At 31.7% G+C, this 26,162-nt stretch overlaps 1 protein-coding gene across 2 annotated transcripts; it reads left to right on the top strand.

Moving 5' to 3' along the window:
- Positions 1 to 296: 296 nt before the first annotated feature.
- Positions 297 to 25,732, top strand: LOC148629551 (pyrethroid hydrolase Ces2e-like). Of its 2 annotated transcripts, none has more exons than XM_088553419.1 (11): positions 297 to 1,083; positions 13,278 to 13,451; positions 13,879 to 14,026; positions 14,396 to 14,581; positions 15,101 to 15,270; positions 15,974 to 16,118; positions 16,731 to 16,913; positions 18,248 to 18,324; positions 18,970 to 19,099; positions 23,384 to 23,519; positions 24,887 to 25,732. In XM_088553419.1, exons 1-11 carry the CDS (start codon positions 847 to 849, stop codon positions 25,197 to 25,199), a joined length of 1,899 nt encoding a protein of 632 aa, XP_088409545.1. In that variant the 5' UTR covers positions 297 to 846; the 3' UTR covers positions 25,200 to 25,732. The 2 variants fall into 2 exon arrangements, with proteins under 2 accessions (XP_088409545.1, XP_088409555.1); XM_088553429.1 differs by lacking the exon at positions 16,731 to 16,913 and adding an exon at positions 16,594 to 16,707 and having other exon boundaries at positions 298 to 1,083.
- The last annotated feature ends 430 nt before the right edge of the window (positions 25,733 to 26,162 follow it).

Genomic DNA, 26,162 nt, shown 5'->3' on the forward strand with positions numbered 1-26,162 from the left:
GTTTAAAACCTGATTTAAGTTCCGACATATGTCGCAATTCATAAATATCTAATAAATGCGTTATTATTATTGTACTATCGAATTTTATTTCTAAGAGTTTGTATATATTTGCAGTTCCTATGTTATTTAGAATGGATTTATTTACTTTATCGATGTCCAGTTACATAACTATAACACAATAGCAGCGCAGTGTGTGTTTGATTTTCGTCATCAGCAAGTGTTGTTACGATATTAATTATCTCTTCACTAGCAAATAATAAGCTAAAACAAATTACACCCAGTTTTTATTTTCATTTCCAATGTTGTCCTGAGCGATTCTTGTATAGACTTTTTATTAAGCAACATAAGAGATTGACTTAATGACGAAGTTCAAACTGTCATCGTAAATATGGTCAATCGTTCTTAGATACAGTCTTGGTGGTGACAATCTCATCGGGTAATTAATGGAAACTTGATTAGCGAACGGGACTGAATTGTAATGCACGGTATTTAATCAGACCTCATGAATCATATCTAATGTTCTTTCAGCTACTTGATTGCTTAATAAAAGATTCTCATCGGCTAGTTGGATTCTGAAAAAAAATATAAATTACATTCAGACAAATATCGCATGGAACAGAAAATGTACAGTCGACTAACTCTAGTTACATAATAGGAATTCAAAATGTGTGAAATATCAGATTTGTGCAGTATTGTACTTTCAAGAAATCAGAATGCAACAAGTGGTCGTCTACAGAATCATGAACTCGGTTAACCTTGCCGTACGATTGAAGTTCTGACGTATGGTGTCAGATGACGCGTACATTCACCTAAAGATCCTTGAAATCATCTTCTTAAAGTTGAAAAATGGATATGTTAGTTCTAATTCGAATGCAACTGTTTTACGTGTATTGTTTCTTCATTAATTTTGAGTCAGTTCATTTGATTGACGAGACAGTTGGCTCTAACACTAAATATATTGAAAGGACAACTAAATACGGACAAATAAAAGGATTTATTTCCGAACGAATTCCGGGTCAGAAAGTCGAGCAGTTTTTAGGAGTACCATATGCAGCTCCACCTGTTGGCAATCTTCGACTAGAGGTAAGCAAAGAATATTATTGATAATTTGAAAATAAACGGCATTGAATTATTGCAGTTAACAAGTATTAAGGAGGAATGTGAATAATCATGATATGGTTGCAAATATGCATCATGCAGAAGAAATTATTTATAGTTTGTATATATAATTTTGATTAAGTTTACACTTCAAAACGTCTTTCGTCGATATAATCAGAGATATCTTATGAAAGTCTCTATCACCAATGGAGCTTTACGGCTTGTTTCTGATCTTGTACATACTTGTTTGTGTCAGATTCGCTTTAATAACACCAACACTAAGCATCCTTAATTAGCTTGATGTTGTTTTTATGTCAAACAAACACAATGTCGAAAAGTAAATCTATCTAGTCGTACCAAACGAAATCATTAATACTTTTTGAAAAAAAAGTCAATTTGTAACTTTTGCATAAATTATACATTTGTGGCAAAACAGTCAAACTAATGCTATTTAAGAGATGGTATTCATATACCCTACATACTGAATTAAAAAAGGGTACAAAATCATTGTGTTCGCAGGTATAAATCATTGACTTAATGGATCGATTGTATGACTGAAAGGTTAAGCATTTGAAAGCCCTTTAAAAAATATAAATATTTATTAAAAAAATAGATTTGTGGTATCGCCTTTTAACAGATGTTCTTGGAATTAGTCTAACTGTTGTTACAGTATAATGTTTACAAAATAAAAGATAAATAAATAAATAAACATTTATAAGAATAACTCATTCAAATTTCTTTAAAGTATTGCTATAGATCAATAAAACAACATATAAAAATATCATAAAAAATGTAAAGGGAAAAAATGACTTTTGTAAAACTACTATTTTGAAAAAAAATAGTTATGATTCCGGTCGAATTTTCTTAAAAACGACAGGAAATGAGTTGTAATCAATGATTATCTAAACACAAAAGTATACTTTTGTATTTTGTTTAACAAAACAAATAAGTACTGATATCATTTTAAGATAAGGCACTATTTCAAACTTGTTAACAATACACTTTCAAATAAAACCCTTTCAAAAACTTGTAACGATTATATGCTTATAGAAAATATACCCTTTTTATACGCAGTTCACTGCTATTGAATCATTATCACGTAGCAACTTATGATAACTTGCTTTTTGGAAAAAAATAACGTTATGAACTCGCGTAACAACATTAATATCTAATTTCATATATTTCGAAAATAGCAAATGTGAAAGATTATGTCACGTGTTCTATAGATAAATATTAATATTAACCAAAATAAAGCTTGCAGCATTTTTAAAAAAAAGGACTGATCCGAAGGACACCATACAGAAAATATCTTAACTGTATACAAAGCTGCAAAACGAGTGAGGCGTTGCCAGAACAAGAATCGGGAAAGTAGAGTTTGTCGTTTGTTAAATCGTTTTCATTTTTTGTCTATTCATTTTGACGATTGCGTAGAGTTAATCAGATCAGTAGTTTTTATTCCTCATTTATACTATAAGGAAATGAACGAACACATGCCACCATGCATATTTTCACTTTGTAGACCTCAACTTATTCATATCACAGGAAGGTAAAGTAAAGCAAAGATCCATGTCCGCCATATAAAATATTATACGGACTATCAAGAAAAGAAGACACAAAAGGCTTGAAAAATTTATTCATTTAGTTAAGTATATATTTATAATTCATTACCATTGATTTACCGATTATGACGCAATAGCATGCGAATGCTAAATAATCACCTCTGGTATATGCACGCCGAAATGGAGGAGGAAGGTTTAACGCGTTGTAAAACCTAGATTTAACCCACCATTTTGTTTGAAATGCCGTACAAAGTCAAGACCACTGCTTCGATTTTTCCAGATTTATTTTAGACTTGACTTGATTATGGATCGGATTAGTGTTGTTACTCTTACTGATATTATGAAACGCACAATCATTTTCTACCAAATGTCGTTTGTGAGTTTGTACTTAATTCGGAGATACATAAATAACCCAGAAGACATGTACTAACTACGACGAGTTTATTGTTTATAGGTCTATGACATAACTTTTACCGAATTTCCAACATACCCCAAATATATAAATAAAACCTGTTATATTGATATCACTTTGTTACGATAGTACTCATAGAATTATATATGATTTATTATATAATTTTTTTTTTAAAGTTTTAAAGTTTTTTTTAACTAGTAATATCGGGCTGCAGTACGATTTAAAAGAGTAATCAAGGGCAACCAAGATTCTAGGGGAAATCAAAAGAATGTAATCCAAGGACAAAGACCAGACAGGAAAAATAGACATCAGAACAAAAGTCATAAAATAATCAAAATAATACGTACAAAGAAACAAAAGTAAATGAACTCGGACTCCACTAAATACGGGGAGCACGGACCAGATGCACCGGAAGGGAAAGCAACCTCTGGTTTTCTAGAAACACTTCCAGAGTTGCCGAGTCAAGTCCGGGGTAGACGAAAGGGGAAGGGAAAACTATGACACGATGAACAAATCGGTTATCATGGTGCAGATTGATACACCTTAACGATCAACGAGTTTATGATGACGACCATTAAACTTCTGTAGTGATGACCTAAATCTGGTACCAACAAAACTCAGATGAAGAAGCCTAATTGTAAGAAGTCTATCGGGGTACGAAAAGTCTGCGTAGTCTCGGCAAGCTGAACATGAAGACAAACATGTTAATGTGTGTATAAAATGAGTTGATGGTGTTATGATCTCCTACAAAATGTGATTGAAGTTTTCAGTTGTATTTAATAGTAAAACTATTGGTTCTTATGCTCTTGATGAGAGGTTACTCCGAAAATTGAAATATTCATATGATATGTATTTTAATGTTTGGTAATTTATCAGGAATATATATTTAGTCTTTTTTGTGATATACAGGATGCGTCCATACCATGAACAATTTAAATATATGGATGAATAAAAAAAACCTATCTCGAGGGATAAACTTCTTGTCGTAAAAACGACCAATTTCCAAAGTCAAATATCGTGAGATGTCTTGTAATGAGTTTTTTAAATTCACCATAAATATTTTAAACCCTCTTTGTTGGGGAAGGCAACTTCTAGACAGTTAACATTTACATATATAAGATAGTGTCCTGCTCGAATCCGCATTTCCGTATAATTTTCTTTTCCTTTGATTCTTTATTTCCAATCTAAATCGTTCAAAACTTTTGTTATCACGCAAGAATATATATTTTTGAAAATATTTTAATGCATTTTTTTGGGGGAAGTAGTTTTTTTTAGACATCTGTCAGTACTTTGCTCGTAATGAAAACAACAACTAAATTAATGTTGCCACTGGAATATCAGTAAATATATAATTGCGATGTATTTGCTTCTAAACGGCTTTTTTGTAATTGGATTCGTTCATCCAGCTACTTATCTGTGCCACAGTTGATCACTAGTAAATTATGTTGTGTAGGTTACTTGGACCGATATTTTGAATTATATTGCGAATTGGACAAAACGAACATTATTTTGGATTCAGGACTTTTGCAGGATTCTTTATCTGTTAGACCTAAAAGTCAGTATTTCGGGGCTGCAGCGAGACTAAGGTCTCTAAGCGCACAACATTACATGACATTGGAAAGAGGATTAAGTTTTTCTTGAACAAACTTCATGTAATACATTCATAACCCCATTTATTGAAATATTTATTATGCACTTTTCGTTGCCGAAATGTCATCATATCACCTCGGGCATATCACTCAGAAAAGTTAGTAATAAATTGGACAAAAATGTATGCCATTCACTTCTCTTAAACAAATAACTGTTAAAAAGATTATATAATATGTTTTTACGATTTGCATCTGAGTTATACAGACAGATTTTTTTTCTTCTTATCTATCTTAAAACAACAAAAACACAACGGTGCATTGATAACATATATATTTTAAATCTATATGACTGCAGCTCTAATGATAAATTGACACTGTGTTAAATAGAGTTTGAAGCAAATGATATCAGAATGATAACAATGCCATAAAAATTTTCAACTTCTGGTAAAATGAAACGATCTGATTTCGACCGATATTTCATACATAGCATCTGTTTATTGATAAATCAGATTTCAGCAGGATATTTTAATAAGCCCCATGTTGTTTAATTAAGATGGAAAATGTCAAAATATTTTGACATACAAAAAATAAATTATTTCAGTAATAAAATTCCATAAAGTGCAAAAAACAAAAAAAAGTTGAAATCCAAAATGAAAACATCACGATTTTCGAATCCAATAAGTCTTTCTGGCATGAGGTCGCATACTTAATCACTCTAACAATGTCTTGTAGTTACCAGTTTTGCAGTAACTGTGTGCATGATCTGCTTATACCTGACTTTAATTTGCTGAAAGCTTGGATTCATTGCAATTGTAGTCTTAAGTTTCAAAATTTTAACGTTTTTAATTTATTAGAGAATTGTTTTCTTTCGTATTGTAACTATTGTACTCTTTTCCCAATCAATTGTATTTATAAAGAGGAATTATGTTTTGTCGCAATGATAGCGTCAGTAATGGAACAATTCAGGTACATCTAAAACCAACAGCAAGGCCTAAAAATAGGGAAAAGGGCAATCTATATAAATAATGTAACGAACAGTAAAACTTTTCTGCAACAACTTGAAATGTCTAGTTTATATTTTATTCTTCTCATAGATTAGTTTAAGTTATCAAAAGGAATGATTTGTTTGAATCTTAGCATAGGTTTTAGCATAGGTCTCGGCTATACGCCCCGTGCAGGTCCGGGTGTTAAAAGAATAGGCCTGCAGCAGCGCTAAGCTTGTCGTATAAGGCAACTAAATAGTGCTCAGAAACCTAGCCGGGGGCTAGGCGCTGTGCCCACAGAGCAACTGGGATGTGTTTCCCAAGTGGTGGAATGGGGTACCCCTGGCGTGTTACATGCTGGGGTTGTCAGGCTATAATACGGAAAACCTGACCGCAAACCATAGTGGTGCAACGTGTTGGGAAAGATGCCACGTTCCTCGCACGTTAAAGAACCCTGCTGTGGAATTCGATAGGAGAAGGAGCCTTTGCGCTCCGCTACAGGAGGCTAAATTGCCCTACCTTACCCATCCCCCCTTTTTTGCAGTGGCAATCAAAATTTGTCGACCCTATTATCCTTGTGACCCATCCTTTTTTTTTTTCATTTCATGTTTATTTTATCATCCATTTCATGTTCATTGTCTGAATATAGCTGAAATATTGCTGCTCGGACGTTAAACCCCAACAAACAAACAAACAATCTCGGCTATACAATATTGATAATAAACCTTCGGATCCGAAGGAAAAAGTTGATTATGTTATCCCAATGATTAAATGCAGTAACGGTAATTGAGATGACCCAACAAAATGACGCCATCAGGATTTCAGTTAAGTCCTTTATTACGAAAATATCAAAATGTAGTTTAATGCCAATAACAATAGCTTAAAATATGTAAAATTAACTTATGTCTTTCATTATTAGCCAAAAATTATCTCATTGAAATCATAGCAAATTTAGAAATTGTTAAGAAATACGCAAACACAAATTTTGTTATATTATTATGAGTGTAGCTATCATTTCAAATAAATATTTGAATTAATTACGCCGTCTGTTTTTTTTTTTTAATCACAGAGATAAGGATTAACTATAGAATCACACTAAGCACTTGTGATTTCTACCATTTGTATTCGAGAAATGTGTCCTCTGACAGGTTCACAATATCTACTCATTTTATTAGAAATATTATCTCTGCAATTATATACTGCTTCTTGAAGTTTGTTAAATGAACCATAACAAATAACAGAGGACATTATTTCCCTACAACCGATCAAAATTTCTTCCAATTTTATAAACATTACGAGAATGCAAAACAAAATATTGTCTGGAACAATAGCATTGTTATATTCAGCAAAGTTAGGAAATTTACTTCCGTTTCTGTGGAAAATCGGCGGATATTTACTGGTAAAATCAGAATGATAACTGTACGATTAAACGATAACAACAGTATTCTCCTTGTAATCTAATCTCTTGTCTGACAATCTAACAAACCTACTGAGACAATTACAGGTGAAACGAGGAAATGTTAAAGGAATTTAGCGAAAAACCTTGCACTGATACAAAGCCATGTTCTGACCTAGATGTGTGGCATCAATAATCTTAGAAAAATAAGTCGAGTCATAATTTGGTATAATTTTTGCATCAAGAAACTTTCTTAATTTTCGCAATTTGAAGGCAATTGAAATATAATTACAAAGAAAAGGAACTTTAAAAGAGTACATTGTCAAAGATAATTGATGTAAAATAATTCTCAAGTAATTTCATCCAATGAAGAAGAAATTACAGTGATGGTTTATAATTACCATTGAACGAAGTGTAATACTATACGGCTGTTAATACTGAGTCTTATTAAAGAACTGAATATTTGAATAATTTTCTTGTCGTTTATTATGACACAGAAAATAAGAAATATTAAGTTAAACTAAGTCTGAGATGTTGTAAAGTATAATTAGGATTCTCGAATTTGAGTTTAATGCATTGGTATTTCAACAGAATACTTGGAAAGAAAGAGAACAAACCAAAAAAAGAAAATTATAAAAAGGTATATCATTTCGCAATGTTTCACGATTTCTGGTAGAGTAGAGTCCGATTGTTCATTAATTTATATTTGTTATTTACTATTGCTGTAATGAACTGTCTTTGTTTTATGATATTATTTATACAAGTGTCTTCATTTATATACACTTTCAAAGTTCCTAAAAATAAAACAAATAACAAGAGACACATTTCTTTATCGATGATTACTTTTTTATTGATGACATTACTCTCAAATATTGTTGGCGGCTTTCTTATTGTTCTATAGCCAGACGCGTTCTATACCAACTTTGTGGTATTAAGAATTTAGTGGCACAGTGCATCAAGCAATAATTATTGTAATGAAAAGAAAAAATCGTTTTGTCATTGAATATTTGTCATTTAAGCTAGCTATAAATTTCTATTACTTCTTTTATAGAAAAAAGTTAGAAAAAAAATGCTACGTGCAACAAAATTCAATGCGATGCAATTTGGTTGCTCCCTCAGCGGGATTCGAACCACTTCTCTTCTCTGACACATATGGTAACACCGACTGCACTAAATCCAACGCTCTAGACCACTCGGCCAGCTAGGCTATATAAAACATAGCTTTTGTTAACTGATAAATACTTCATCGTAAATGAATCTAGAGCGCGAACATTAGCACATGATGTAACTGAATAGGGCAACCTCTGATTGTATCGAGTAAGACAATAGAAGACCTGTAACAGTATACAAATACAGCCACACCAAGTATATAATACATATAAGAAGTCTAATGAGGTGAGGCACCTACCATCTTACTTGTTAGTACATTACTATGTAGATACATAGCGTGCACGGCGAGGATCAACATAGTATGTAAATACAAGGATGCATACATATATATACACACATATTTATATAATCAAGTCTGCACCAAAACTCTAGAATCGATGCGAGGTTACAAATTTGCGATGCGGATTTGGTCGCTCCCTCGGCGGGATTCGAACCCCTTCTCTTCTCTGACATCTCTGGCAACACTTGCACGCCTGTCAAACGCTCTAGACCACTCGGCCAACTAGGCTATATGAAAATATAGCTTTCGTTAAGCGAGTGATACTTCCTCGTAAGTAAATCTATAAGTATATATATATATATCGAGAATAGGTATGGTGTGTATGTAAAAGAAACAATAACCCCACCTGGATGGAAATGTCAGCCCATGGCCATCCATTTGTCCTCAATGAACGACGAGATCATCTTAGTACTACAGGGCAATCTGTAGCTAGTATCAATCATTATTATACACAAATACAGCGAAAGAGTTGCACCTCAATTGGTCTTCAATGATTCATAAGTAAACTTTAATACAACAGGGAAGCCTTCAACTGGCCCCAAACATCATTATACATGTACACAAGTACAGCAAAATAGTGTAGACTGCAGCAACATGAAAGTTAACTGAAATGTGAAAGTAAAATTAGACATACTGAAGCCCAAGCCTATAAGATATGTAATAATTCATTACAATGGTCGAACTGAACAATAAATTATAAACTGTGATAATACTCATTAAATTATCAATCCATATAAAATTTCAGACAATGGTAGAAGAGAAACACGCCATACTTTATTTATAGAAAAATAGTTATATCTGCATACAAAACTATATTTTGAAAACCATGTATTTATTCCCCAAATAAACCAACCAAATAAAGAACCAAATCACTTGCAAAGAGCCAATTTTGTACACTACATATTTTTTATCACCAAAGTATAACATGGGAATGACTAACTAAGACAAGTTCTGAGCTGTGTAACTGCCTCTGAATAAGTGAATTTTATGGTTTTATTGGAATGCATGATTCACCTCATTACAAAGACTGCTACTTAAGGTTATAGACCTACGGTAAGGGAGGTAATCTAAATTGAAAGAATTTTAGTCACAGAAGCGTTTGAGTAACTCCTAATATGCAAGCTTTAAATATTGATACTGATGTTAAAGGGAAATAACTCCAAGAAATGGTTCAACAAAGATACCAGCCCCAGTAACTCTGCTCTTTTGAAGTATTGATTAAATGTTTCAAATGTGTACATTGAGGGATTGATTGATTGATTGATTGTTGTTGTTTATTGCCGATTCGGCGACCAGGGCCATATCACGGCAAGAACATTTAATGTAAGGAAAATATTAAAAGCATGATCAAAGTCTCTTCATAAAATAATGAAATTAAAACAAACAGCTATTTACATATAAAAAGGCATACATTGAGGTATATATTTTATAAGGTGGGAAAACGTTTGAAATGATACATTTAACGGCAAACCAAGATTCCTTTAGATATGATATTAAAATTGAAATATGAAGTGATCTCTGTCATGAGACAGTGCGGCTAACTAATAACATAGCCAGTTTTTATGATCCCTTAACCTTTTAGAGTTAAAAAAAAATATACATATCCTTTAATGTCTTTAAGACTTTAAGCTTTCTGTTTTCATTGTTGCTTTGTTCAGCATATAACTCTATCCAGCATTGAACTATGTTTAGCATATAAATTTGTCCCTTCGTGCACGCGTATAAATATTAGTGTGACATTAATTTGCAAATGTAGTTGACTCAAGCTGTGCCTGGCAATGTCCTTTCATCAATATAAGTCATCATAATTTGATTCTTGTTAACCTTATTGAATATTAGCATGATTTTAGCCGTAATGATTAATTATCAAAAAATATTTCAATGCCTTACCTTACTATCATTAAAACATTAAAAAAAACTACACGGTGAGCTTTTCCGAAAAGTTATTTATTGATTCGCATATGAATAGTCCATATAATATCAGTTTTGTACGAAAATTGAATTTTGATTTTTTTGCAAAATAGAGGTTTTTATATAAGCTGAAAATGGCCCCGTTTTGTTGTTTTGTTAAATTAAAAGCCTAGTATCTCTTCTACAAAATGGAAAGACTAAAAATCGATATTAAATCTGATGTATTATTCCTTTTAAAGTGTATTTGACTTAATATTCAGTTATTTATTTAAATATATTGTCAAATGACCATAAAATACCAGATATGATTCAGTTTGGCTAATGATTAAGTTTTAAAAAAAACAACAATATTTTAGTCTTCAATGTTCAAAATCTGCACAGTGAATTTTCTTAAAACATTGACAAGTGATGCGCCACAATTAGTGTAATATCATGTACAAATTTAAAGAAAATCGAATTATGGAAAAATTTTGGGGTTACCCCAGGTCTACTACCTTAAAACCTAAAGAATGTACCAATGTTACAGAAGTGAAGTACCTTAGTGTTGAAATCAAATGCAAAAAAAAATTGTTGAATGATTATTAATCAAAATAATTTTGAAAATAGTTATAATAAAACTTTGATTCATTCTACAAAGTTTGTCGCCATGCCACCCTTTCAAACAATAGATGCGTAGCAGATTCATTCATAACAAAACCAATGAATTTAACATAGCATGTGAAACACAACAAATATTATCTAAATGATACTAAAGCACATACATCCTTTGAAACAAAAGTGTGATCAATGCAAAGGAATTTCAGCCATGAAACAGGCTACATTAACTATCATTCCAGATGACAAAACATTTTTTCCAGAAAAAAATATTGAATTATAAAATAATCATGAAACAAAGTTACACAACATACAAACAGGATGAAAGGTAAAACTCAACATTTTCCAGTACTGTTTCAATTTTGAAATGCATTGACCCAACCTCCGTTTTTTTTCCATTGACAAAATTTCAATGTGTTAGCTTGTGTCAATAATATGATGGTATTAGCACATGATTTTAAAAACTCCATGAGTGTTCAGTATGCTCCGGTAAACTGCGTTTTTAAAACTATCACGAGGTTTGTCAACAAAATTTAGATATTTCAGTAGGTGAAAAATTGACCAAATTACATCCGAAATGGTTAATCTATTTTAAGCCGTACTGTGACTTACTTTCATGCCGACTATTAAGAGAAATAATCATGGCAAGAAGCCATAAAATAATTAAATAAAATAAAGTATAAAAAAATGTAAATATTAATAATAAAAAAAAATAAATGTCTCATACATGCTGGAAATTCGGTAACTTTTTTTTCAAGAATGTCTTTTCAAATAAGATTAAAATAATATGCCTCTGAATGTAAAGCTATTTTTTTGCTTATAAAAATTATTTTTACCGTGAGATTTTTCTGCGAATACTTATACTCCTCAGTACCTACCTGTGATTAGATATTGTTCTACTCAGAAGCTTCGAGTTGTCTTCTTCCTCAATGTTTCTCGTAACTAATCTCTGGTTTATATTTATACATATTTAAATCGCGTCAGCTGGTTTAACGTAAAAAAAAAAACAAACTGTCGAATGAACTTTGTTTGCTTGCATAAAAGTTATTATTATGTTACAACGACTAAAAGTTCGAAATCAAGCACACATAGAAGTTTTGATGAGATGCTTTAAATGCATATTTATGGAATCGTTAGGCCGGCTTAAATAGATGCTACTTAGTAATTTAAGCCGAATACAAATTCATAACAGTGTTGTGTCCTTTTGGCAAAATTTTTACTGATAGCTTGAAATACTGTTTTAGGGACAGTGGCAAACGTACGACATTTACAATTAAATATTAAAACAATCCTGTTCATGTTGGTTCAAATATACCTTTCTTTTGAAGCAATGCAGGATGTCTAAACGATTGTATTTCGTAAGGAAAAAAGTGTTTTGCAAATTACTGTCTGCCTTTGTCATTAAATCAATCATCTAGCTTAGCTTGGCCAAGTCTTGATATACAATAAAGCTATCTGCAAACGGCAGTCGTGATTCAATTTTACATCGATAACGTTTGACATATTCTACTTCAGTAACTCCGAAAATTGTATAATAAAATCGTTGAAGATTACAGTAAATTAATGACTTAATTTTACTACTAGAAGGCAGTACTCCGACCTTGTGAAAGTTGTGCTTCGTTTGACTTCCTTACTACAGGAAAATAAAAGATCATTAAATTAGATAATTACAGAAGACTGAGTTGTATCGTAGGCAAATCATAAACGCTTTCAGATGAAATTGCTTGGAACACATTCCTCATTTTCTGATATTTTGATTGGTGGACAATTACCCAATATATTTATTAAAAAGTCATGACGACAATTGGTGCATATTAGCCCATAAAATATCAAGGTTATAGAAATTTTATGGCGTTGGCAAAATAACACTTAGTATGAAGCACGATCTTCATAAAGATAAATAATATTCCAATGTCCTATATTACATATAAGAGACCCTGGTATACAAAATAATACCAACATTTACATCTGTTCTTTGTTTTATTCCAAACAGCAGATGATATTGTCGCAGATTTGAATTTAAAAGCTATGTTTTCCTTCTTTTGGTGATAAATTAATATGCTGAGTTTCATACTCAAAAGTCAAGACTCATTACTAATTGCAGATATACTCTTTATTTTCAAAATGACTCTAGTGGAAATAGAGCAAATCAACTTCTTTTTGCGAATGATTTATTTTAGTTATTTTCGCGAATATCTGGTCATTCTTATTCGCTAAAATAAGTACCTGTTAAAATAAATTGGTTTACAATGTTTAAAATTTCAAATCTATTCTTTGACTTTTAGAGGCCAGTAGAACCAACGTCTTGGGGTGACACAATCGATACATTAGAGATTCCTCCAGCATGCTTGCAGAGACAAGCACAGAGCCAAAATACATTTGAATACATACAAGAACATGCTCCGGACTTTAACAGAGAATCAGAAGATTGCCTATATCTTAATCTATATAAGCCTGCGGTAATATGACATATATACAACTGCATGTTTTAGTAACATAATTATGTTACAAACAATAATCAAGGAAACCAAGATTCGAGCGAAAATCAAAAGAACATATTCCAAGAAACTAAACACGGAAAACAGATACACATAACAAAGAATAGGAATAAAAATATGACACGCCCAAAGAAACAAATGTAAAAAAAACTGGGATTATGGACCAAGCCGTTTGATTCATGGATATTTTTAAAGCATTGGAAAGATATGTTTCTGTTATAGTATTTTCAACTATTATTATATTATAATTTTCACAATGTTAATTAAAAAATATTATCTAATGTTTTTTTTTCTGTGTTTGTTCATTTAAATAGCTTTACGAAATGTTTAGTACATCAATCGCAAAAAAGGTCTTGCTTATATTAATCTTGCATGTTTTTTTTAACAGAAACCCTCGGTTAGGCCTTATCCTGTTCTTCTTTTTATACATGGCGGTTCTAATGAAGTTGGTATGGGAGCCATGTTTGATGGGGATATTTTAGCAGGACATAGTGATCTGGTCGTAATCAACTTTAACTACAGACTTGGTGCTTTAGGTATGATGGAGTTTGTCTTTCCTTGTTTTGTCTTTCTTTTATATGTTATAATAAAGTAATTGGAAGTTCATGAAATATAATCTTTTCCCATATAACGAGTCCTCATTTCTGCTTCGTTCCATGTCCGTCAATTTGATATTTAAGAGTTCAATTGTATCTATGATGGTCAAGTTCCGTCTTTTTCTAGTTGATTGCAAATAAAGTATAATTGAATCCTAATATCATGGTTTACGAGAGACGTTAGGGTGATTGGACATAAACTTTCCAGGAGTCATTACCCTTTGATTAATGTTAATTGAGTATGAATCGTAACTATACTTAGTACAGGATATTAGTAATATCCATTGATATTATTACAAACTTTAATAGGTTTCTATGGTGCTGCTAATGAAGAACTAGAAGGAAACTACGGATTCCTGGACCAAATTATGGTGATGAAATGGGTTAAAAATAATGTAGGATATTTCAATGGTGATCCAGATAGAGTCACTATAGATGGACATAGTGCTGGAGCGGCAGATGTTGGCTTCCATATGGTTTCTCCTCTAGCTAAAGGTATATGAAATTCGAGATCGTCACACGAAATATGGTATCATAGTTTATCAAGTTTACTATATTTCCTGACATAACCAAAAATAAAATTATGTCAATATGTGACACACAAAAAAAACAACAAAACGACAAAACAAAAAACAAAACAAAAAATAACAAAAAAAAAACAACAAACAAACAAAAAACAAACAAAAAACAAAAAAACAAACAAAACCCAAAATAAAACCCACAAATATTGCATTGCTTAACTTCGTAAGACTTAGCATTTCTTACTACATCTATATACATATCACCAAGTTTGCTTTGGTCATGGTCATGTTTCATTACTTGAGAGTATTTTCCTTCTCCTTTTTTCGGTATTTGGGACTTCAGTAACACTTTTGATTTAAAAATTCTTACATTTTTCTTTGCCATTTCGTTACAAATAATTAGATGCTAGTAAGAAACAAATGACATTGCGCACCGGATACACAGGACCAACGCATTATTTAGTTTTTTTGTTGACACTTTCATGTTTTACAGGATTATTTCGTTATGCAATCATACAGAGTGGCTCACCTCTGGCTTTTTGGGCTGTCGCTAGAAAAGATTGGCCGGAAGGATATAATATTGATGAAAGAGATATTAAGAAACACCACAAAAAATACCTGAAAACCTTGGATGTAAAATCTATTAAAGAAATCAAAGCTAAGGTTAGTAATAGAAAAACGGGGTTAAGATCTGGTTTGGACAAAAAAAAATATTGATTTCGTTAATGCTTTGTACGTTGGATTAGGAAGTTATGAGAAAAAAAAACTACAAGGCGTTAAATTAATCCGGTTTGCGATGTATGTTTGACGGACCGTATTACCCAGACTCAATTAAAGTCATATCTAATGTGCGTCCTGTCACTCAATTTCCCTGATCACATTTTATGCAAATGTTGTACTTTTGTTAAAAGAAGAATTCTCCAATCCTTATATTTGAATAAGACTGTTGATTTTGTTGCCGTGTATCTTACGAAAGTATCAGAATCTGCAGAAAATACTGCAATTACATTTGTTTTTGTTTGTGCATGACAAAATCTTTAAATGTGCGATCATCATGAAGTTCTTTGCTACACTAGAATCAATGGAAATAATAATGAAAGAAATAACGCCGTTAAGGAAAGTTTCAATATAAGACATTCAGACTACCTTTAAACTTTTAACTGATACAACAAATTATGGCCGTAGAAAATCATAAGCAATGCGACAGAATTTACTAGCCTTTAACTTGGCATAGAATTGTAACTACATACAAAGGTCATATCCATCCTCGGAAGTTAACATTTGGAAAATGTTTACAAGGTTATCATGTTCTATTTATTTATACCTGTATTTTAAAATTAAAAAAAAAATATATGAATATTTTCAGCACAATCCTGCTAGTTTTATTTCATTTCCTGCAATAGTGGACAAGCACTTTCTAGTTGAACGCCCAATAGGAACGTATAGGCGCGGAGATGTAAATGGTGAATCATTTTTTATGACATTTACAAAAGACGAAGGATCTCAACATGGTGAGCATGAAGTATTAGAAAGTTTAGACCTACTTTTAAATTAAGAAATGCCTGTCGTTTATTCCGTGCAAATTTTACCGGGCAATATACATTATAAATGTACTTATGATTACAATCATTTTTAGGATTGGAGTATTGAGAATGAAAAGTAACATTTGAAAAAATCTGAAAATGATAAGTTTATCCAAATGTATTTAGACGATGTTGTAAAATACTATTCCTCGTCCACAAAAATAAACCTCCTGTTAAATACCAAAAATAGCTTACTTACCAGTATAACAATATACCTATCATATGTGAGGAATGATTTAAATGTTTCAAAACGTTTTGAATCTTTACCAATACGTCGTCATGTTTAATGTTCTACCTACATTCCTCGTGAATACTAACGAACTAACTTATCTAACATATATGAAACACCGCATGTAATCTAATACGATAAATCTGTAAAAGAGCTGTAACTCTTATATTACAGCGGTGGTTCTTATGGACTATTACAATTTGAACGGAACTTTCAGAGAACACAATTTTCGGAACGTAGTGAAGATATTTAGTCCAGTTTTATTCCCCAAAATCTGCAGAATATCAGGTATATATAACTTATCATTCCAGTCATGAATATTGGTGGTTTTGCGGTAGAAATTAACCGGCGCCTAGATGAAATCCCAGGGATGGATCCAAAGAATCGTCAGAGAGTGCAGCCACTTTTTAACAGCATAAGGAAAGATTTTGTGTTTAAAGCTTTGATGAGGGATTTATTTAAACCTTTGCACCAGAATGTGTGTGGTCTGGGAGGTTAGAAACAAATTGCACAATATTTTAAATGAAGCAAATAGAATGTCGATATATCTTGTGTAGACTAGTTGACTTACAGAAAACATTTCTGTTAGGAGATACAAAATACGAAACAAGTTTAATGACATACTAAAACACAATTAAATCAAGGTATCAATTCAATTTTTTACCATACATTTATTTGTGGAATAATCGTCTCCTGTTTTGAATGTGTGCTCTCATCATATAGGTTTTTTATGAATTTTAAGGTAGTAGACCTGGGGTACCCCAAAATTGTTACATAATTCAATTTTGTTAAATATGAACATAATATTACAATAACCGTAATTCATCTTCCGGCAATTTTTAAAGAAATTAATTTTATCGTGCAGATTTTGAACAACAAGTAGTAGAAAATTGTTATTTTCCGAAATCTTAAACACTGGCTAAACTAAACCCTATCTGGTATATTAGGGAGATCTTTTACAGCAGAATTAAATAAGCATTGAATATCAAGTCAAATTTTCTTAAATATGATCAAAATGTATAACATAAATTGTTTATTCTACTGATGATGTAAAAGAGTAACTGGGCTTTTATTTAGCAGAAATAACAAAAAATAATTTTATATGGAACATTTATCTTTTAGAATAATTCATCGTGTATTTTTTTATTAATATTTAAATGATATTGAGGTACAGCATTGTAAAAAAGTTTTTATCATTCAAATTAATGTATTCAATATCAAGGTTACTTACATATGATACATGTGTCAAATTATGATGACTTAAATTAAATGCCGACCACAAAATGATACTAAATGATGGAATCTTTGTATGTAATAAACGGCGTAATTCAAACATTTTGCAACCTAATGAAGGATATATTCCTCAATGTTGGCATTTGAAACATTTAATCAATCATACTTCAATGTTCTAGTTTACAAAAGATCAAAATTACTGGAGGCTGATATCTTTGTTCTAGAAATGGAATCCTTGTTTGGGTTTACATCAGTATCACTTTGAAGCTTGAATATCAGGAATCATTCAAACGTTCTAGTGACGGAAAACCGTACCAAGGTCTTCTACTTTAAATACATTCCATATAAATGAAACAAGTACTTTCTAATAATACAGCTATATTCTTCTGTTAGTACCATTTAGGTATGTTCTTTTGTAATTTGTACCATGTTTCAATATGCACTACCGTAATGATCTTTTTCAAGAGTTTGCTCATGTATATACAAGTAACGGCAGTCTTCTGTGTTTTTGACTTTCTAAATAATTGGAGTGACTTTGTTCTTTATGTATCTACAAGTGAGTTGTCACATTATTAGGTATACTTATTTGTTTCAGGACTAATCGAGCACGAATACGGCCATTGGGAGCATGATCCTGATGATGAACATAAACCCGTTAAAAAGTATGTCGAGGTTGGTATATTACTGGTACATTGTAGAAATGACATTGATTACATCTACTTTTATATATGTACATGAAAATAATGATACTAGTCTTGAAGTAACACAAGCGTCAGATAGAAACTAAATTCTCCATTAATCCAACTATTACGTGTACTCGCATATTATTTTTTTTTTTTTTGTAAAATGGCAAATATTTTTGATTTTTAGTTTAAGAAAAATAATCAAACGATATTATAGCAACACTTAGTTCGGGTCTTTTTTAATATTCTGAATTTTCCCCACTGGTAATATAAGGGCAGCTTCTGATGGTGTCTGTCAAGTTTTGGATAGTTTTTTGAATTGTTTTTATTTTATTTTTTATTTTATTCCAGAACTATTCCTAACAATGCTATCAAGGAATTATTTCTAACAATTTTACCCTAGAGCACTTCCTAACAATGTTATCCATGAACTATTCTTGACAGGAATTCCCTTGAAGATTCTAAAACTTCAGGGCTGACAGAATAACAGAGCGGTAACAAACAACTCTTAATATATTAATTTTGGCGTTCTTTAAAAAAAAAAAAACAGTTTATATAGTTCAAAATTTTCGCAGGTACGAATAAAAATGTGTCCTCTCGGGTCTACATCTCATTGGAATGTGTTTTATTTCAGATGGAGAGTGACTTTGTTTTTGTAGCACCAATGATCAAACTTGCTGACGTTATGTCTCGATTCACCAAAAATCTGTATGTCATGAGTTTTGATCACGTGTCAGAATCCGCCCCAGGACCAGAATGGTTAGGTAAGAAGCGCGTATAATAGTGCATAAATAAGTCCTATCTTCTTTGCAAAACTTGTTTTTCATTAAAATGCATATTAAAAAAAAATAATTGTAATATACAATTTTATACATATTTTTGTGAAATTTAACCATCTCAGAAAGGGTAAATAACCGAACTTTAATACGATCCATAATCAAGTCGAGTCCAAAATAAATCTAAAAAAGTAGATATTACATTATATAGTAAGGATAGATAAATACACAATTAAAAATACGGGAATAATCTTACACTCTCAGCAAGCCAGTTTTTTTTATAACTGATTTACTCGCTAGGGCGTTCTTCCGCAATTTTATATTTTCCAAAACTCATTCCTGTAATGTCTATCGAAGATTATTAAAATTTGTTTCCACTTTCATTTTGTCATAGTTTACCATCTAAGAGGAAATAGGAAACTTCTACTTGAAGGACAGATTAAATGTAATTAAAAAAAAATTCTAAATTTCTTATCATTATTCTAACTGTTAATAGAGCAGTCCAGAATATAATTTATTTTAGTATATGGATTTTCCACTAGACAAAATATCTTAATATATATTAAAATTTGAAAAATAGGAATTTATTTTACAACTGTAACAAAACAATGCAAGCGTATACTGCATGCGTATCATGGAAAATAACTATATTAAATCTGTTTTGACAGCTTAATGTATTGTTTGTCAATACCGTAGAAAATATTTACCGAAAATCTGGCATGTGCTTTTCTGTTTAATGACGTTTTTTTTTATTGTGTGAGAGAAATTTTAGCACTTCATTTAATGCATAATTAAAATTATGAATGAACACGATGTGAAACGAATTGTCCTCGATTTTGTCTATTATTTTATATTGTTCTATGTGAAACAGTAGAGCTAATTTGTTTTAAATAATAATTGAAAATACGTTAAATTCTTGTTTAATTTGAACTTATCAAAGGTAATATTTATTTCAAGTAATGACAATTGCTTAAAAAATTATCATTAAAAAATAAATAAGAAAATTAAAGAAAAAGAATAATGTATTAACAAAATTCTTTGAGCGCACTTAAGTTGTTAAGATATACCAGAGCTAGTACCCACTATTCTTGCTTCTTAATGCACCACCAATGCCTTAGAGACAGGCTTCTATAAAAAACGATCCATACGCTGTCAAAAAAAGTTTTATTTCCAATATCCAAATCGTATACTGAGATATACTGTTTCCGACAAAAAGATTATGGGCAATGAACCTGCATAATACATGTATCATAAACATATCATTTAATAAAAGATTCAATAAAATGTGAAAAGTTTTGTGTTGCCAAAACGGATGAAGAAAGCCGAAAGACGAGATCTGTCGAGACGGTACAAACCGCCGAGAAGTAAATTGGCTAAGGTAGGCGTTTCGCTGGCAACAGCGATAACGGAAGTTCCTCCGCCCATTACTAATTGAACAGGGAGCCCGATCCTCAAATATCTTAGGCCACATGTAATTAAGTCACCCTGGTAACAGAGAACGAGAAATTCCGACTGGTACCAGTCGTGAACCGACCGCTCTGGTACCAGATAAAGCCTTACTTAAACCCACATTCCCGTGGTACCACAGAAAGGTATACAATTATTTGGTCCAACGCGAATTATAGGATCCTGACCCCTTTTCATCTTACCAGATTCCACCAAAATGGTCACGGCCAAACGTGTTCATTCCCCAAAGCACGGGAAAAGATAGCGTGATACACCACTTGCGCAGAAAACTATTAGTACGATCGTTTCAATATTCATTAGCAAATGAGTTTCCTCACTTTTCGAGTTTTTTCTACTGCAACAAAATATATTTTTGTTGTGCAGCATTAAAATCTAGGCCGATTGTTGGAATCATACTGCTTAGCTTGTTTCTATATTTCATACTTTTCATACTGTGTTAATGTTTGATTATCATTAACAACTGAATTTACTCGTTTTTTTTTTCGAGTTTTCTCTACTATATGTTTTGTGAAGTAGTAGTATTACCATTTCTTCTAGATAGTATCTTGCTCAAATTAAAGTTACTGTCGTGCTCCAAAATTAAACCAAAGAAATAGATAAATAAAAGAAACCGTATAATGATAATTTAAATAATGACTTACCTAAGACTACCATAGGTCTGTTTGAATCGGCAGATGCTAAACCGTAAAGTAATATCAATTTTAATAAATTCTATTACGCACCTCTTCTTGCATACATGTACATATTAGATAACATCCATAAACAGTCTCGTAAAATATGTGTACAATTAAAGATGCGAAACTATTTATAATATGCTTCACGCATCATACAGCAACAATGTTTCTCAACGTATTACATCTGGTGTCAAAATTTGCATCTACACAAATAGGATTCAACTATAACAAGAACAACAATGGACTATCTAGCGTTGTAAGAACTCAACAAACTAATCAATACCTTTTAACTGTTTGACTCTTGATAAAAGGAGTAACTCACTGATTCTAAGCACGTGCAAATGAAATACAACAGAAATTTAGGTTTCAAGTGATAATTTCGAGCTGCATACTCACGTTCTAACCTAAGTACAACATGGCTTTGTACTGATCCGAACGGTACGCACAAATGACTCCTCTGAAAATTTGTGGGCGTAACGCTTAAAGTAGTCGATTTAACACTTAACCTGTTGTGATGCATCTGATTGTAAATAATTGTAATTCAAGGTATTCGAAATATTTTTGTCCCCTTTTGTAATGCTCTCTCTCCTAAATATAAACTGGTTAACTTGAGGAACTTACCATGTATCGGAAACCCTTGTAACGGGGTATCGGTTATATATATATATATATATATATATATATATATATATATATATATATATATATATATATTTCCCTTAAGTGTCAGGGTTACATGTAGTTCAATTTCAGATTTTACAGTCACTGTGTTCCTTTTTCTAGGTCTGTCAATACTTAGCTCCTTGATCTAATCAATGTTTTCTTGCGTTTACGTTTTACTTTGGCACACCGCCCCTAGCGACCAACTTCCAAGTGCCCGACATTTAACAAAACATTTTATGTGTGTACTTCTATTAATTATTATATAAAAATTTCTATATCATGCCTCTGGGGGGGACCAGAATTTTATATTTGACAGCTTTATTTCGATAAAAATTGACCTACTACGTAGTGCCTCTTAGAAGGGGGACTGGTGCGGGCCCAAAAGTCACATTTTCAACAGTACAATAAAGCCGTAAATGCCACATACATGAATGTACGATAATAGAAATTTCAATTGTTGCTTTTAAGAGTAATGCCAACTTGTCATGTATGTAGACAATTCGCTTGCGTAGTTTACATACCCATTTAATATAGAAAAAACCTGTCCACCGCCCTTGACGGAAACAAATAATATAGTTCCATATTTTACCTATACAGTAATATTATTGCAAATGTTGAAGGTGATTTAACCTATGAATATAATTTCATACAAAGCGGCTACAAGTAAAAATAATTTTTCCCCTGAACTTCAAAACATAAACAAAATAAAACTCTCAATTTGAAGAGTGAAGCAGTAAACATACCGAGATTTTTAAACAGAACTGACCGAGTCCACAAAATGCCCTTTTTTCCAGCTCGAGCTTGAATCGACATACACAATTCAAGTTGAGGGATCAGTCGATATTGCACGTTCTCCTTACTTTTCCCCGTTTGATCATTCCGTGTTATTCAAGTTAAAAATGTAGAATTGCATGCATTTCATGTTTTGAGAACAGTTTGCCATTCATGAACGCTGACTATGACATAACAGGTTAATGACGTAAATATTACAACGGCTTGTTGAAATCGGACACCACTCCGGAATCCGCGTAAAATAAATTGAACTTTCATTAAACTCGCTTTATCGTTTACCAGATAACCGGTACATGTTTTGACTACTTATTTTACCCACGTTTCACGGGGTCAAATCAAACTGCATGTTTATATTGTAATTTATGGGAAACAACTAACAGTAACAGAAGCGGGAGGTTTAGTGCTCTAAAACGTAGTTTACTCAATCATTTCCACAAGAAAAGCCTGTACCAAGTCAGGATAATTTCGATTGTTGCTGTGCTATTGACATTTGTTATACTGACTTTCCTTTTGCCTATATATGTTGCATATGGTTTATCGTTTCGCTAATTTTGTTTTTACCCTTTATTGACGAAGAACAAAAAACGAAATCAAACATTAAGTCTTAAACATGATTATATCATAAAAATGGGTATTTTTTTTGTGAAATATGAAAATCAGTTTTTTTTATATTTAGGAGTTCCCCATGGACGAGATTTGTTTTATCAGTTTGGAGTACCTTTAGTTGGACACAAATTGTACACATATACAGAAAAAGATAAGGAAGCAAGTCGCCATTTGATGAAACTTATAGGTCGCTTTGTCAGATATGGGTAAGATAACCTCGAGAAAAACTTCCATTAAATAATGCAAGTATTAGAAGAAAATGTAACATCATTCATCAATATTTACCAAGCTATACAAGAAATATGTTTATCAATATCATAGAAACAATGTAGCTGTAAGGTTTTTGTAGGATGTACAGTTACATCATTGGTTTATACTTTTCAAAAGTTTTAAAAATATGTTCGATGCTCATATTCAGCCATTTTGGCCATATCTTCGTACTCCTCTGTTATAATTCATTTCATAGCATAAGAATGTTTTTCCCAGTGACCCCACTTCTCTCACAATTGCATTAAACACACGTTAAATGTTATTTAAATATTTTGTTATGAAATTCTTGTTATTTCTTCAGCGTTTTGATAGATAAAGCCTACTAAGACAAAACCTTCTGGGAGAATACTTAATAGTTTTGAAAAACTTGTGTAATATCCCATATGTTAAAAAACTAAACATATGGGAAAAATCCTTCTGGAACAGGGTTATGTTGCTAAAAAGATTGAAGTCATTACTACAGAAGTTTATCATGAACTGAATGATCGTTACTGTGTATACATCTAGAATTACAGGGATGCTTACACTACCGTTGCACTTGGTCCATGCTCCTAGGTTTTAGTGGAGTCCGAGTTGGTTATTTACCTTTGTTCCTTTGTACGTATTATTTTGGTTATTTTGTGTTTTTTTGTTGTGTGTATCTGTTTTCCATGTTTGGTCTTTGTACCAGGATTACATTCTTTTGATTTTCACTGGAATCTTGGTTCCCCTGATTACTCTTTCTAGAAAAAAAGAATTTAAAATATTTTTGATATTTAATGTAACTTGTATGAGAACGCAGTTTTTTAAAATCACAATAAAATATATGTAGCTCTAAATATTTGAAATAAAAATGAATTTAGTTATATATTTCTTTTTTGTAAAGAATATTCTTGTTTTCACTTTTAAAAAATGTAATATGACTCTGTAAACTAAGATCCAGAATTAGGCCTCACGATGTCCTGATTACCATAACTTCATTCTCTACTACTCATAATTATATCCCTTTGAGTAGGATGACATGCGCATTTTAAAAATTCCCTTATGACAATTAAGTTATCAGTATAAGTACGCAGGTTTTTAAGAAACTCTGCATCTGCACATTTTTTTTTCAAATTTGTTCTTAACCCGGGTGCTTTAAAAACTTTACAAGAAGCAGAGCTCACTTAATTTTAGAACGCAGCTAAAAGGTCTAAGAAACCTGGCCCGTGGTAAAACGCGCGGCTCACAGAGTTTTTAAGGTGTGTACTTACCAAAATAGTGAACAAAATTTATTCAATTTTATATTGTATTTTGTATTATCAATTTTTACTTTTTTAAACAGAAACCTAAGCGATGGCGTAACAGACCATTCAAGTTATAGCCATAACAAGAAAATATTCCATAGACTTCGTTTAAAAGATGGAAACATAGAAGTAAAAGAATTTAAGAACTACAAACCACGTAAGATGGCGTTTTGGAACAAGCTGCTACCTCAGATTCGGTGCCCTGAAAAACAATGTCAAACCAGCACCGCAAATGGTTTAATACCTCAGTGGAATGTCTACAGCTTTTGTTTCTTACTAATGTACTTTGCCTTTATACACAATGAAATTTTGTTAATCTTCAATGTTCAAGATTTAAAAAGTTTACTTTGATCGTTGAATTGCCGAAAGGTCAAATGATACCGCTGATTTAGAATAATTACTGTACATGTATCTAGGTGGCTATCCTAACCTGGAAGATTGTACTTGTAGACTTTTGACCCTAACGAGGGGATGATATCTTGTGGAATACAATTTGTAGAAGGAAAAACATAATATATTTTTTTAAAAAATAGGCAAGAAATTAACATATGCCCCTCTTGGGTATGGAATGTTTTGTAGGGGCAATGTTTTATTTGATAAATATTCAGCTAAGGGATGTTATTCAGCATGGGTATTTTAAAGAGTTAAAAATCGCTCTTGACTTGTCTCTGTTTGTAAGGCAGATCTATCGTCTGACGAAAATAAGTAAATGGAAAAAGTCAGTAAATGACAAGTTTACACAGAAATAATCCTCATGTTTTTTTTAAATGGTTATATAAGTAGTATCAATATTTTGATGTTGTACGTTATAAATGTGAGATTTTTATATACATTTTTTTCAATTTTGTATATTGTTGTGGTAAAATAATAGAATTAAATCATGAGTGTTGTAACTATTGTTTTCCATTAACTTTAACGAAAGGCAATATCCTAGATAAATAAGAATATGCATAGAGCATATATCATTCATATCAGGTCTTCATTTTGTTTTCATAAATCCATTTAATTGAAGTGTAACCACATATGTTGTTATATATCAGTGTAACTACCGGTCAAGTGGAAATCATAAGGACATACATTTTATTACAGATTTAAACAAAACCATTGTATCTTATATATATTCGGTAGCAACTCATAAATTCGTGTATTACAAACAATTCTTTTAACTATCCATTTTAAGATCCATTTTCGTTTTGTTGTAAATAAATTGATAATCAATGTACATATTACGGCAGTTGGTTGCCAAATACTGCCTGAACAATATCAAATAACTGAAATGTCTTTGTAATGCACTATTATAATCCGTATACTCAT

Source organism: Perna viridis, chromosome 1 (genome assembly GCF_037379345.1).
Source record: "Perna viridis isolate PV_CMFRI_1.1 ecotype Kerala chromosome 1, ASM3737934v1, whole genome shotgun sequence".
In the NCBI taxonomy this organism is placed as follows: domain Eukaryota; kingdom Metazoa; phylum Mollusca; class Bivalvia; order Mytilida; family Mytilidae; genus Perna; species Perna viridis.